The 16,248-nt window shown below is 40.4% G+C and overlaps 1 protein-coding gene across 1 annotated transcript in view; it reads right to left on the reverse strand.

Annotated features, from left to right (window-relative positions):
- Positions 1-5,101: 5,101 nt before the first annotated feature.
- GTF2B (general transcription factor IIB) overlaps positions 5,102-16,248 on the reverse strand; it is a 28,579-nt gene continuing 17,432 nt past the window's right edge. The window contains exons 3-7 of the mRNA XM_053592003.1: positions 14,125-14,258; positions 10,247-10,393; positions 10,000-10,129; positions 8,577-8,858; positions 5,102-5,503 (exon numbers count right to left, since the gene is read on the reverse strand). Coding sequence (XP_053447978.1) covers positions 5,370-5,503; positions 8,577-8,858; positions 10,000-10,129; positions 10,247-10,393; positions 14,125-14,258 — 827 coding nt within the window. The 3' untranslated portion in view covers positions 5,102-5,369. The remainder of the gene's footprint in view (positions 5,504-8,576; positions 8,859-9,999; positions 10,130-10,246; positions 10,394-14,124; positions 14,259-16,248) is intronic.

The raw sequence follows: 16,248 nt of genomic DNA on the forward strand, positions 1-16,248 counted from the left end.
AGTGGAAATTATAGATGACAGCTTGTGAGTGATGTCTGACATCGGGGTGGGGCAGTTCTTGTGGGACTGAGCCCTTAACGTGTGGGATCTGACACTACCTCTGCGTAGTGTCAGAACTGAATTGAATTACAGGACGGCCAGCTGGTGTCTGCTGGAGAACTGCTCGGCGTGTGTCGGGAAATGCCCCTCACGGGTGTCAGAGTGTCGTGTGGAGCAGTGAGTAGGAGAAAACGTTTTACTTCTCAGTCACCTTTTCCCTCCTCTATCACCAAATGCAAGCTTGCGCCTCCCAAAATGGCAGTTTAAATTCCCTCCCTTGCACTCGCACCCCGAGAAAAGCCAGTGAAGGTTATGAGTGGAAGTTTGTGCTTGTGGATGACGCTGCGGCCTCTACGGCCTGGAGATCAGCTGATGAGGGTCTTGCAGGGACGCCTGTAGTCGAGATCCAATGAAGGGTGCATGTGTGTAAATATCTAGGAAGGTGGTGTTTGGGGGATCAGGGAATCACTCAATAACTCCACAATTGGCAGATGAGATTAAAACTCCAGCAATAGGAAAAGTCAGGGCCACTGACAATTAGCAATATTGGCACGGGGCACTGGGCCTCTTGGCTGGATTAGGACCATATGGGTAATAGGCTGACCCCCACAGCTGTTCATCCTGATAATTAAAGTAAATCTTGCACCTGTGGTACAAAATTAGCTCAGGAACCAAAGACAACCAGGGGTATAGTACATTTGTTGCTTTGAACACAAAGGCTTACTATCAAGAGGCACCCAGTTTAAGCAGCATTTAGTTTGAAGGAAGGGCTAAACTTCTAGCTTGTCACCTGGGATGACTTAAAAATAATTCAAAGATACTCCACAGCTTTCTTCAAGAAGCCAAATACTAGTTTTGCATTTAAACATTCTCTTCAGTGTTGGATGAAATTCAATTTGAAGGGTACAGTTAAGGTCGATCTAAGGTGAGTGCCTGTGAAGTGAGCTGCAGGGGGGTGATGCAGTGCAGTGTTTTCAACCTTTTTTAATTCATGGCACACTTGAACCTATAGTTAAACTTCCTGGGCACACAAATTATGCTGATAAAAATAAAAGAGTTAAAAAGCATTATATTTACTGTGCTTTGGGGCCTGGACCCCAAATGTTAAGTTCCCTAATGAGCCACAGAGGTCTGTGGTGAAGCTTCATTATAAAAGGCAAACTCCCAAAGCCTCACATAGGACCACTTTGCAGGCTTAGCCCAAGTGTTTCATAGGAGCAGTGCTGTCTGGCCAACCACAACCAGGTTGTGTTCTCCCAGAAAGTCACTTTGGTCCTGATTTTTCTTACTTCCAAGATGCACTAAAACTAGACCAAAAACAAACAAAACCCCACCAGAACTCCCAGATAACAGCTTCCAGATGAATTGTTGCAAACTAGGATTCTAAACATGTGGGCATCACTGGGGACATTTTCCATCTCTTCCATGGAATAATTCAAGTAACCTATAACCCATGCCCGGCTAACCCTCAGATCTCTAGGGCTGTTCCTCCCCGCTGCAATTTCATTACAGGGCATAAGTTTTGGCACCTTAAGTTTTCCTTGTTCCTTTCCAAAAAAAAAAAAGGATTTGAAGATGGTGACCTGGGGGACTGCCTAATAACTGCTATGATTTCGGTAACTAAAGCAAATCTCAGAAGCTCAGCAGCCAGAAGGGCCCTAGAGCTCATTTAACCCAGCCTCATTTTACTTGCATGGAGTCCTCATGCTGCACATCTGTCCCTCAGGCAGCAGCACCTGGCCCAGGATGCTGCCACAAGTAGGAGGTTGGCAGGACTCTTTGAGAAAGTGTCCTCCGAGGCCAGCAGTGCTGTGTTCTGGGTGGCAGTGTTCAGCTTCCCAGCTATGCCCCCAGACTCTGGGGGGAGAAGCTTCTTGGATGGTTGATATGGCAAGGGGTCAAGTCAGACGGTGAAGGAAGAATCTGGTTGCTATTTCTCCTTCAGAAATGGATTTTTGATGGCAAAAATGCCTTTAAATATTTGAGGTTCATTGGCTACTTGGACTGCTTTTATTCAAATGGGGAAACCATGCTGGAGGATGCCAATTACCTTTTGGCTATAAAAGGGCCCAGAGGAGATATTTTTGATAAGCTCACTCCTCTGTGATCTGCAGGAATTAGAATTCCATTCACCTTCAGATTGAATTTTTTTTTTTCCTGGAGAGAGAGTCTCTGTCTGCTGCCCCAGCCTAAAGTGCAGTGCCTCAGCCTTCCGAGTAGCTGGGCCTACAGGCGTCTGCCAGGAATGATGCCTGGCTAATGATGCTCTTGCTCAGGCTGGTGTCGAACTCATGAGCTCAAGGGATCCACCCTTCTCGGCTTCCTGGGATTACAGGAGGGAGCCAATGGCCTGAATGAGTTTTCTAACATCTGTCTAGTACATGGTTCGGCTGTTTTCAGTAACTGGACACGGTAACTTTGACTTGGTGTCCACCTATCCCTGCGGGGGGCAGGAGACACGGCAGCCCCTAGGGGCAGGGAGGCAGCACCGCTAGGAAGCCAGAAGCGGGGCCACCCTCTAAGGCTGCCGGCTTCGGGTTACGGAATATTTGGGGCCACCTTCGCCCGCAGCTGCAGCAGTTGACCAGGAGCCGCAGGACCCGCAGTGATCCACCTTGTGGACTTGGAGGAAGCCGCGTGCACAAACTGCTGAAGTCAGGCCCCTCCTTCCACACCCTGCCCTGGAAGGGCCTGCGCGTCCCCAAGCCTCTGTTCTGGCTTCTGCAGCTCTCCCCAGGGGCTTTGATGACCAGCTCTGCCGGCTGCAGCTCATTTCTGGAGAGGGAGGGCCCAGAAGGGCCGGTTCTCACAGAATCTTTCTTGCTCCTTTAGCTCCCAGGATCCCGGCGGCCGCAGAGGCGGAGCCTGCGCACAAAAGCCACCCGTGCTCCGGCCCCTCTCTGTGGCAGCCACGTGTCCAGGCGAGGGAAGGCCCAGATCAATCCTTAAAATCGGTTTTTCTGATCCAAGCTTTATAAATATATAGAAAACAAAAAAATAGACCAAGATATTCACATGAGTGGCAGGGGCTAGATTTCTCTTCTCCCCTTTTCAGCATTTTTAGATAACCAATACATTTTTGTTTGTTTTTTTTTTTTAAGCAGTTTTTGGCCAGGGCTGGGTTTGAACTCACCACCTCTGGCATATGGGGCTGGCACTCTGTTGAGCCACAGGTGCCACCCAACCAATACATTTTTCTAACCAGGAAAATGAAAATATTAACAAATACTGCTCTCAACTATATTTAAGAAAATAATGCACAGCAAAAGCTGAAGAAAAAATCACAAATAATGGTTATTTCTGGGTGTTCTAATGAAAACTTAAGGTTGTTTTCACTATGTATTTTCCAAATTTTTGTGATGCTTATGTGTCATCTTTAATAACTGAAAAAAGACCTAGTTTTGTGGTTGTGGCTGGCAGTCCGCACTGAGCAGGGAGTTTCTGGGGCCTGGGAGCACCACAGGCACCGCTGCTGCTTTGGGCCCACATGTGGATGTGTGATGCTGGGGACCAAAAATAGTGCAATCAATCCAAGGTCCCTTCTTCTTAGGACTCACTCTGGGTGGGACAGGTTCCACCTGCCTGGAGTATAGATTTCATTACTAAACTTGCAATCCCGTGTTTGAATTATTCTTTTTTTTTTTTTTTTTGAGACAGTCTCACTTTGTCACTCTGGGTAGACTGCCCTGGGGTCATAACTCACAGCAACCTCAAATTCTTGGGCTCAAGTGATCGTCTTGCCTCAGCCTGCCAAGTAGCTGGGACTACAGGTGCCCACCACAACCCCTGACTATTTTTTTACACCTGAGGTCTTGCTCAGGCTGGTCTGGGAACTATCGAACTCAAACAATTCAGCTGCCTCAGCCTCCTGGAGTGCTAGGTTTATAGGTGCAAGCCACTGTGCCCAGTTACATTATAAAATTCTTGTGTTTACTTTTCTGGTGTTCTGCCCCAGCTTTGAGCAGTACTGAGTGAATGTCCTACCTACACTTTGTTCAGGGAAGAGATGCCATTTGTCTTCACTGTGCCTCTCTTCTTTCCATGGTCAACAGGCTGACAGTGAAGGTCCCATCTTCTAAAGGGGAAAGCCCTCCTATGGCCCAGAGTCTGAAATTGCCCACCACGCCACAACAGCAAATTGTCTTCCTAATTTAGTACTAAACTTTACAGATGTAAAAGAACCAGTGACAACCTGTTTTCACAGCAGTGCAGTTTACCATGGTGGTATCTAGTATGGACCCCTGTACAAACTACCTACCGATCTAAGGGCAGAAGGCTGGTCTTTTCTTACAGTGCCTAGCAGTGACGTCCTCAAACTTTTAAAATAGGGGGCCAGTTCACTGTCCCTCAGACCGTTGGAGGGCCAGACTATAGTTTAAAAAAAAAACTGAACAAATTCCTATGCACACCGCACATATCTTATTTTGAAGAAAAAAAACCTGGAACAAATACAATCACACCGCCTCATGTGGCTCGCAGACCGCAGTTTGAGGACCCCTGCCAGGTGTTCCCCAAAGAGTGATGTGCGGAATACTGAATACTCACAATCACCTAGGGGTGCTGATTTAAAAAATTCCTGGCAACTCCGAGGGCCCAGTGATGTCCATTTTAAATATTCTTTAACTTATGAGTATCCCAATAAAGAATAAAAATAAATTCACAGATATGCAGATTGTACAAAATGAAATGTTACCCAGAAATTAAAATCTGTTGATCTGCTGCTGCTGTTTACCTGGATCATCATCTCTGCTCAATAATCTCGCTGACAAAAACACTTCAGTCTTCTAATCTCTCTCAAAGTGGTGCCTTACAATGTCCAGGCTCATCACTTTTTAATACATCCATCCATCTCACATACACATCCTTTCCAACTGTAAACTAAATATATTGTTGATGTTAATAATGGTTCTTGAAAGTTTTTCCTATTTCCATAACTTTATTAAAATTAAAAAGTAAAATAATGAAAAATGAGGACTATTAACTTTATTAGCTGTAATGATTTGTATTATTTATAATTATATACTATAAATATTACATAACACATAATCGTAACAAAAACTGTAGTTTTGAAAAATGTTTTATTCAAGAATTTTCCAAAATACAGTTTCCTAGATTGCCACAAAACAAAGTAAATTCAATAAGAAATTTAAATCATTAAATATGTTTCACTAGTATATACATACAGAATGCCAAGCAATAATATTTAGCCTTGGAATGCGTACCATGTATTTGTTTTTTTCTCATTAAAGGCTCAACCCAGCACTTGGTATTGGCTATGTACAACAAACAAAGTTCCATGTTCCTAGGAGTTTGATATTAGCCACCTTAATTTATAGCTGTGGTAGTTTGTCCACTGGGGTGTCAAATTTGAAGTCTGTCGGGAACAGATCTGGTGCTCGAGGATAGATTAGCCTGTAGGACTGTCTGATTGTAACATCAGCAACACCAGCAATATCTCCAATTTCTGAAAGACAAAAATAAAAATATTAACACCACAACTTCCAAACTACTTCTTTGCTATTACTATTTACATTCTAATTGGTGAGATTTGGCAATATAAAGTGCCAAACTAAAAAACACAAACCAAAATACTGTTTTCTCAAAACTGATACTAGAAATACATACTAGAAGGTAGACAAAGCAGCAGCTAAAGTAACAGTAACAGTAGATTACTTATTACCTTAAGGGTTGGCATTACTTCACAAGGTTTAATTCATGTAAAACATCTGAACAGTGTTCAAGGCATAGCACTGTGAGTGACAACTATTACGTTAGGCTTTGTATTTAGAACTGATTGCTCTTTTTTCCTTTGAGATGCAGTCTCACTGTGTCACCTTTGGTAGAGTGCCATGGCGTCATAGTTCACAGCAACCTCTATCTCTTGGGCATCAGCATCTTCTTGCCTCAGACTCCTCAACAGCTGGGACTATAGGCACTTGCCATGACTCCCAGCTAGTTTTTCTATTTTTTAGTAGTGTTGAGGTCTTGCTCTTACTCAGATTGGTCTCAGCTCCTGAGCTCTAGCAGTCACCTGACTTAGCCTCCCATTAAGTGCTAGAATTATAGGTGTGAGCCACCACACCTGGCCTGCTCTTTTTTCTTGATAAATCTTTTTTGAGGAGCACAGAATGCACATTCTTATAAAAAAATTCACTTTGCATTTCTGTGTTTATAAGTTCTCCCTTAGCTAATTGTGTGAGAGATTCTTGTTAAAAACAAAATGAGCTACTACAAATACTGTTCCACAATCTTTTTTCTACTTAATATACCAGAGATCAAACAGCTATATATCATAGCATATGTTGATGTTTTTCACTATTGCGAACACATACTTGAGTAAATATTTTGAGCTCACATGAATATTTCTATTATAGAATCTTGGTAGATCCACTTTTACCCTTTAAAGTCATTAAATGTCACTATTTTCTCCATTTTCTCCTTTTGAAGTGATTAAAAGCAATACTAAAGGACTGCCACCACAGTATTTTTTTTTTGCAGTTTTTGGCCGGGGCTTGGTTTGAACCCACCACCTCCAGCATATGGGGCTGGCATCCTACCCCTTTGAGCCACAGGCACCACCCCACTACAGTAATTTTTATAAATACTTTATTAAAATGGATTTCAAACACACCCTTTAATATAAACTCTCTTTAATACCTCTTCAGTCAATTCACATCAGTGAGATTTTACTGATTTTTCAGTGTGGATCCCTGCCATTACTGTTCAATTAACTACTTTACATTTCCTTACCTCATGTTGCATGACATGATTCCAGATGTAAGTATCAATGAATATCAACCATCTGAAAGTCAATTGCCTGCTGGGCAGGGAAGAAAAGGACCTTAAATTTCTTTTTGGCAGTTTTTTTTTTTGGGGGGGCGGCCAGGGCTGGGTTTGAACCCACCGCCTCCGGCATATAGAGCTGGCACCCTACTCCTTTGAGCCACAGGCGCCACCCTAGGACCTTAAATTTCAAGAAAACCTTTCATATAAAGTGCTAAGAAACAGAAAGCATCGAGGTAAGTATTTTTGTGTTGACGTTTTTGTTTTCTAAGGAGATGGGGGGGGTCTCCCTCTGTCACCCGGGCTGGATTGCAATGGCTCAATCATAGCTCACTATAACCTGGAACTCCTGGGCTCAAGCAGGCCCTCTATCCCAGCCTCCCGAGTAGCTGAGGCTATAGATGCAAGCCACTGCACCTGGCTAATTTTTCAATTTTTTTTTAGAGACAGGGTCTCACTGTGTTCCCCAGGCTGGTCTCAAACTCCTGGCCCTGAGCAATCCTCCATCCTAGCCTCCTAAAGTCTGAGATTACGAGTGTAAGCCACTGTACTCCACTTTGTTCTGCTAACTAGAATAAACTTTACAACTAGGAATGAAGGTGAGGACACTCTGCCAAGCTGTAACATCTCAATTTTACCAAAAGACTTAAAAGTTCCTTAAAAGTGGAGGCCAAAGGGAATAGATAATGGCACATTTATATAACTAATGATTGGCTTCCTTGCTGTAATCACTCCACTGTATCATTTATTATTTTATCAACATTCAGCCTAAATTGAGGCAAAAGCCTGTTCTGAATAGGGTATTACAAAGTTACCGAAGCCAGTAATTCACTAACTTAAACTTTTAAATTTAGAAATTGACTTCTCCTTTCTCTTTATAAATCTTGAGGATTACAGAAGTAATTAATGAATATATGCATGTAAAGAAATTCACTTAATATTTCAGTTTGAAAGTTTCCCTACAACACTGAATTCAAAATGACTTCAGAAGGAACAGGCCAGGCATGGTGGCTCATGCCTGTAATCCTAGCACTCTGGAAGGCAGAGGCAGGTGGACTGCCTGAGCTCAGTAGTTCAAAACCAGCCTGAGCAAGAGTGAGACCCCATCTCTAAAAATAGCTGGAGGTTGTGTCAGGAGCCTATAGTCCCAGCTACTCGGGAGCGTGAGGCAAGAGGTTCACTTGAGCCCAAGAGTTTGAGGTTGCTGTGAGCTGTGATGCCATAGCACTCTACTGAATAAGGGTGACAGAATAAGACTGGGTCTCAAAAAAGAAAAAAGTAACTATGAATACTGCAAAAAAGAGAAAAAGAACAGCCTTCAAGAATGTTAAAGGAACGATGCTGGAGATGTGTTTACAGTGCGTCTATCTATAGGGTACCGTGCTAGGCAGTGAGTAACAAAGCATGGCCCTCTCCTCCAGGATTTTTAAAAGGCTACGTTTGGAGAGGACAAGAGTTGTCAAATTGACCAGAAATAATTAAGGAAAAAAACAAAACCTTCTAGAAACAAAACTAAAACTAAATAATTCAAATGGGAGGAAAAATAAGTTTGTATACAGGGTTATGCCTCTGAACACTTTTATTTCTGAGCCACTTAAAAGCAAAATACCATACTTTCATAAGTACCACTGCTGAGGAACCACATCTGACGTGTGGGTTTTGGACATTCACCTTCTTCACACTTAAAATGGAAAAACAATCACACACTGCAGCCTTCACAGTTTCGTGACCACTTTCAGGATGAGGAACTCTACCTTTTTGGGTCCTCTTCTCAGCTGATGCCTGTGAGGCCATGTAAATAGCTGCTGCCGCCACAGAAATGGGGCTTCTCCCAGGGACCAAGTCCAGCTCCACAGCCTTGCGTGCTATATGCGTAGCTGCCATCTGCACTTGCTTAGGAAGACCAAGGTTGGAGCAGAACCGAGACATGAAGTCTCCAGTGGTAATCAAATCAACACTGGTTTCTAAGGCTTTCAAAATAAGTTTAAAACATCGACCAATTTCTTTCTTAGAAATTCGTGATACAGCACATATTTCTGAAAGAAAAAAAATTTTAATACGTAAGCCCTATAGTTCATTTTAAAATCTATCATTTCTGATTCTAAAAATAACACATTCTAATTGACAAAAATTCAATCTTGCCTTACAGATGAAAGCCTAATCTTCTCAGTGATACTTCCTAAAGAGGTAATTTAAAATCTCTTTGTTATCTTAAATGGTCATCACACTTTAGATTTAGGTCTAGTCTTTCAAAATATAAACTTCTCTTCAATTTTAATTTGTGCGACTAAATTTCTTCAACTAAAGAAAAACTTCTTAGATGTATTAAGGAAATGAAAATAGTAAAACTAAAGAATGCCTCGTTAGCAACACAATGTTACGTGTACCTGCAATCCCAGTAATTATAGGCTGTAGCTCAAAGAGATAAGAGATTTAACTTTGTTATTCTAAACATTCAACCACCATACACTTTCAAAATAAACTGAACAAAAGCTTGTTTTAGTTGTAATAACAAAAAACAAGATAAGGGCCATTGCTTCTTCACTTTTACATAAGCAAACAAGTAAAACTAAGTATTAATTGGATAAATAAAAGGTACAGTCTTCAGTTAAACTGAGATTTGACAGCAAAAGTCAGTGTATCATTGCAACACTGTAAAGTTGTCACATGTTAATGAGTAACTGCAAACTGGATAAAATTGTACCAATTCTTTTAAAGCTTCCAACTTAAATGAAAAGTGCAAATGCTACATGTGTGTACCTCAAAAGAAGAGATTTCACTAATCCTTTCTAAGGCTTGACTCTCAAGCCAGGAAAACTATTCTAGGAGAGGGAAGTGTTTGCTTACATCAAGTGAATAAACTTACCACAAAAGGCCTACTTTGGCTTATGATGCCAGGCCTCAAAGCCCACAACATATAGTCAAAAGATCTTATTAGCAAAGAACACAGTGGACTTAAAATGGACTAAAATAACTCTACATGTGAAAACGGCCTGAAAAGAACATAGTTAATAAGATCACAGTATGAATCTGTCATCAAGGAACAAAGGAGGCACTTGCAAATAATGCTGAGGTGGATTACTGTATGTAACAACAAAGTCATCTTAGTTTCTAAGTGTCAAAGCTGCCTAATGTTGGTCAGTTCAGGTATTTTATATCTATGCAAAAAAAACTTACCTTTAAATGTCCTAGGAACCCCTTCCTGTCTGCAGGCAATATAGAGACAAGCAGAAGCTATGGCATCATTAGCTCTTCCCTTTAGGCTCTTCTGTTCATACACTTGCTTGAATAAATTATTCGTTCGATCCTTCAAAGCAGAGAAACTAAGTTTAATGAACTCTAGGCCAGTCAATTAGTTGTAATATCAAAATTTCATGTATTCATTAAATAATGCTAAGTAAATGTTAGAATGGCTTAAACTTACAACTATATTTCGAGGTAGGTTGATTCTGTCTGCCATGGTAGTAATTTCTTTGAATGCATTCATCATTGCCCGATCAGAACTACTCATTGTTCTTCGATTTTGGTACTTAGAATTGCCAAATTCATCAAAACTTGCAGCTCCCGTGCCCTATAATATATAAAGTTTAATAACTAAGCAAATAATTGTTGGAAAACTTGAATGAATGGACAATTTCTATGAGAATGTAACTTATGTGATCTGATTCCATATGTCTAAGAAGTAAATCTGCACTATGCATGCTAATAAAAGTTTCTCTTCAAATAAAAAAACTTTAAGACGTTTTAAAGAGATTTTCTATCAGATGCTTAAGGAATATGTATGTAAAAAAACTTTTTTTTTAACACAGTCTCATTCTGTTGCCTTGAGTAGAGTGTGTGGCATCAGAGCTCACAGCAACCTCAAACTTCTAGGCTCAAGCAATCCTCTTGCCTCAACCTCCTGAGTAGCTAGGACTACAGGTGCCACAAAATGCCCAGCTAATTTTTCTGTTTTTAGTAGAGACAAGGTCTCACTCTTGCTCGGGCTGTTCTTGAACTCCTGAGCTCAGGCAATCCACCCACCTCGGCCTCCCAGAGTGCTAAGATTACAGATGTGAGCCACCACACCCATACTCTGTAATTCTAAATTATTGTTCAAGAACACAGAAAATGGAAAACTTAAAGTATATAAAATGAATATAAAAATGATACCAAACCTTACAAAGCTGAATAAGGAAAAAAAGTCCAATTTCATTTATAAATATGCTAGAAAGCAGAATCTAATAGTATATTAAAAGGTAGTATACTGGGCTCGGTGCCTGTTGCTCAGCAGCTACAGCACCAGCTATATACACTGGAGTGGGCAGGTTTGAGCCCGGCCCTGGCCTGCCAAACAACAATGACAACTACAACCAAAATATAGCTGGGTGTTGTGGCGGGAGCCTGCAGTCCCAGCTACTTGGGAGGCTGAGGCAAGAGAATCGCTTAAGCCCAAGAGTTTGAGGTTGCTGTGAGCTATGACACCACCGCACTCTACCGAGGGTGACACAGTGAGACTCTGTCTTTAAAAAAAAAGAAAGAAAGAAAAGGTACTATACTACATCACCAAGTGGAAAATGTTCCATAGATGCATAGGTATCTATAATTGGAGAATCTAGTAATGTGAAACATCATATTAATAGAGCTAAGGAGAAAAATCCTATGATAATCTACAAAGGTGCTAAAAAGACAAGTGAACAAAACTCAAAATTCATTTTTGATAAAGAACACTACAGATAAGTACTTCCTCACATTAGCAAATCACTCTCCTAGGCCCAAAGCCTGCAATATGATTACTAGAGAAATACTACCAGCATTACCATCAAAGTCAGAAGACAAAGGCACCTCCTCGAGGCTACCACTACCATTTTATGACACTGCACTAGAAAAATTAGCCAATATTATTAAGAGAAAAATCAGAAGTACAAAAAGGAGGTGATAGCTATTTGCAGATAGTATCTTTGTGTACTAGCATACTCAAGAAAAAATCACTAGAAGAACCTGCTTATTGTTGTAAAATAAGAGAATTCATTGAAGTAGCAAGGCCAAGATTAATGAACAGAAATCAATATCCTTCATACATATAATCAGAGGACAACCAAGGAAAATATTCCAATTACAACAACAAAAGCATCAAAAATCTAGAACTAAACTTAAGAAATATAAGATGCTCATGAAGAAAACTTAAAACATCTTCTGGAGGACACTTAAGACACCTAAGGAAATGGGAAAGCATACCGTGGTTCTGCAGAGAAGATTTATCACAAAGAAGTCAATTTTCCCCATGTGACTTTGCAAATACATTGAACCGACATCACAGAAAAAATAATAACCGATTTTTTTTTTAACTAAACTAAGTGACCCTAACCTTTAAGTGGAAAAGACCAGTGTAGAAAATGCTGAAAAAGAAGAGCATGAGGGACTAGTGCTCCTGGATATTAAAGCAGTGTGGCATGGCATCTCACTAATCAGACCACAATAGGAAAAGATATAAGTGTATAAATAGTCCCAAGTATCTACAAAATTTTATTATTTATTTATTATTATTTTTTTTTTTTTGCAGTTTTTTGGTCGGGGCTGGATTTGAACCTGCCACCTTTATATGGGGCTGGCACACTATTCCTTTGAGCCACAGGTGCGGCCCATATTTATTACTCTTTTTAAGACAGAGTCTCAAGCTGTTGCTTGGGTCGATGCTGTGGTGTCACAGCTCACAGTAACCTCCAACTCGGGCCCAAGTGATCCTCTTGCCTCAGTTTTTTCTATTTTTAGTAGGTACGGGGTCTTGCTTTTCCTCAGACTGGTCTCAAACTTGTGAGCTCAAGCAATCCACCTGCCTTGGCCTCCTAGAGTGCTAGGATTACAGGCTCCTGGCCTACATACAGAAATTTAGTATGTGATAAATGTAGCATCTTAAAATTTCATTTTTGCCATATAAGCATGAACAACTTTCAAAGAATACAGAAAAAATAATAGTGGTTTACCTGTTTGGAAGAGAGAAAACGTGTTACAAAGGAAATTGAGAGTTTCCAACTGAGGGTGTCAAGGGTAAGGAAAGTTTATGGTATTTTTTTACCTTGTTTTTGGCTTTCAACCATGTATTTTCTATTGAAAAAAATAAACATTAAAAAAGTCACATTGTCAATTAGTTTGAATCTTGTATTTTAAAATGTCTGTAGTCTAGTTCTTTCCCAGCCTATGAAGGGCTAAAAGCAAATGCAAAAATAACCTTCTTAATGATATTTCTGAATATTGTAAATTTCTTTACTTAGCCTATACTATGCTTTTCAAATATAACATGCTATTTATCAAATAAATTATGAACGAAATAACCTTTTCCCCACAATACTTCCTTAAAAAATAGTATACACTTCCTTGATTAGTTCTTCCCAATACTGTCATTATTACTTCCAATTCAGATAACAGAGCAAAAAAGAGCCAGGTTGCCAAAAAAGTTATGCTACTGCCTTAAGTAACTGGAGCAACCATTCCATTTTCTGAGCACATAGTACACTATATATGTTGTATTATAAATACTTTACATATGTTCTCATGATACCCTCAAAATCTCTAGGAAGTACTATTATTTTCATTTTATAGATGAAAAATATGAATCTTAGGTAAGTCAAAAATTCATTAATAACATAGGTTACAATGAGCTCCCTTTTATCTTAGGTGGTATAGAGGAAAAAGAGAAGACACTGGTTTTGTTTTTTTGTTTTTTGAGAGAGAGTCTCATTGTTACCCAGGCTAGAGTGCCAAGGGGTCAACCTGGTTCACAGCAACCTCAAACTCCTGGGTTCAAGCCATCTTTGTCCCTCAGCCTCTTGAGTAGCTGGGACTACAGGCACCTACCACAACACCTGGCTAATTTTTCAATTTTAAGTATAGACAGGGTCTCACTCTTTCTCAGGCTGGTCTTGAACTCCAGAGCTCAAGGAATCCTCTCACCTTGGCCTCCCAGAGTGCTAGGATTCCAGGTATGAGCCACCTCACCCAGCCAAGAGAAGACATTCTTGATATTCAAGGAACATATCAACATTAACTCATAAAGATCACACTATGCTCATTTTTTTGTGCAAAGTAGGCTTTATGGAAAAAAGGGTGTAAGATATAAGGACTCTGTAATTTTGATTTGATGGTTTTCCCTTTAAGATAAAAGAAACACACAGTCAGCCATTATCCACAATGAAATTAATAGCAAATCCTGTTGACAGGTCAAGATTCTCCATTAGGGAGGATCTGATACTGCCGCAAAGTTCCCAAACACCCAGGTCTTTGATTACTCTGCATTTCGTACTTCCTGCTGAATGGATGTATTACCTTGCCAATCATGGTAGACAAATCTCCATCACTCAGAAGAGGATTCTGAGAATCACCAACTCGAGAAGGATCTTTTGTTGCTTTGTCATTGCTGAAAGTTCTCCATTCAGATCCAACATCAATAACCCGGTCACCTAAAAATATAAGCATACATCTAAATCATCTTGTCACGTTAGAGCTTACATTAACAACACTGTTTAAAGCCATCCATATTCCTAGGAAATCTCAACATGGACATCTAGGCTGCAACTAAAACTTCATGTCTCAGACATTTGTCCTGAAGCATTCTTTTAACTATAGTCCCAGTTCAATAACCTTCCTTAGACATTATGCTATGATTAATCATTATGCTATGATTAATCCCAACTCCTGGAAGAAAAAAAAAAATTAGTCAAAAATAGCAAAATAGGCCAGGTGTAGTGGCTCATGTCTATAATCCCGGGAGGCCAAGGCAAGAGGATCTCTTGAGCTCAGGAGTTTGAGATCAGCATGAGTAAGAGTGAGACCCTGTCTCTACTAAAAATAAAAGAATCAGTAATGCATGATGGCAAGCACCTGTAGTCCCAGCTACTTGGGGGGCTGAGGCAGGGGGATTCCCTGAACCCAAGCATTTGAGGTTGCTGTGATCTAGGCTGACATCACTGTACTCTGGCCTGGCACAACAGAGTGATACTCTGTCTTGAAAAAGCAAAACAGCCATTCACATGTGATATAAAGATAAACCGATATGATAATAACCAAAACTTTCTGCAAAATTTACACTAGCTATGGGAGAAAAACACTTCTCAGAATGGCATTAATGCACATAATATTAAAAAATCACTAAGTTTTCATAAGAAATGCTTTGTAAGGGCAGCGCCTGTGGCTCAGTGAGTAGGGCGCCAGCCCCATATACCGAGGGTGGCGGGTTCAAACCCGGCCCCGGCCAAACTGCAACCAAAAAATAGCCGGGCGTTGTGGCAGGCGCCTGTAGTCCCAGCTGCTCAGGAGGCTGAGGCAAGAGAATCGCGTAAGCCCAAGAGTTAAGAGGTTGCTGTGAGCCGTGTGACGCCACGGCACTCTACCCGAGGGCAGTACAGTGAGACTCTGTCTCTACACACAAAAAAGAAAGAAATGCTTTGTAAGCATGTCCATAAGAAAATAAGCTCAAACTTATTTTTCAATATAACTGATGAAAAATATTTTTGGCCAAAACTTAAGCCTAGACTTAGAAAGAACAAAGCCAGGTACACAGACTTCCTCTTCTTTTTAAGCAAAGAGGTAGCAGATAAATACATATGTCAGGTCAATGGTCAATTTGATACAAATTATTTTACTTCACTTCACTTGCTCAGCTTTAAAATCCTCCATTAACTTCATATTTTAAAGCCTATGGTGCTTAAATAAGCTAATACACAGGTATAGTGCATGAAAAGTACTTAAAAAGTAGTTCTAAGTGAGTGCTCAAATATTAGCTATTTACTGATATGAAAATAAAAAAGATGGCAGATATTCTGAAAGTTTCTCCCTTTTTGGTTGGGGGTGGTAAGAGGCAGCGGTTTTAAAACATTAATCTTAATCTCTCCGTAGAAGACTTTAAAAGTATCAAGTGTTCTGCTGCTGGTATTTGGTCAATAGACCAGCAAAAGGAGGATGGAGGGAACAGAAGAAAGGAACTCCATTGTAGTCCATGCTAAGTCTTTTATTTTATATAGTGCATTAATTAAAATGCTCATAAACAGAAGTATCATGATCATATTCTGATCTTAGTGATATATTTAAAGAAAACAGGCAAATGCACAACAGAATGAATGAGTTGTTCCTATTGGAAAAAAATTTTTTTTCTTTAAACAGCTGATCACCTAGAGTAACCAGATATCACCTGGACTACAAGCACACAGTATGTCCATGTCACAGTGGGACCAAGAGGGGAGGCAGGGTCCTAGTTGCCATTCCTGTCTGCATGGAGAACAGCCAGGGAAAGCAGAGTGGGGTGATGAGGCACAAGGCAGTTTTAGTAAACCATGCTGAGCAGGTTACAAACAGGAGGTGGAAAAGGTTAGATCAGTGGTTCTCAACCTTCCTAATGCCACAATGTATTTTCATTGTTAAAAAGGGGTCATGACCCACAGGTTGAGAACCTCT

Source organism: Nycticebus coucang, chromosome 5 (genome assembly GCF_027406575.1).
Source record: "Nycticebus coucang isolate mNycCou1 chromosome 5, mNycCou1.pri, whole genome shotgun sequence".
NCBI classification, from domain to species: domain Eukaryota; kingdom Metazoa; phylum Chordata; class Mammalia; order Primates; family Lorisidae; genus Nycticebus; species Nycticebus coucang.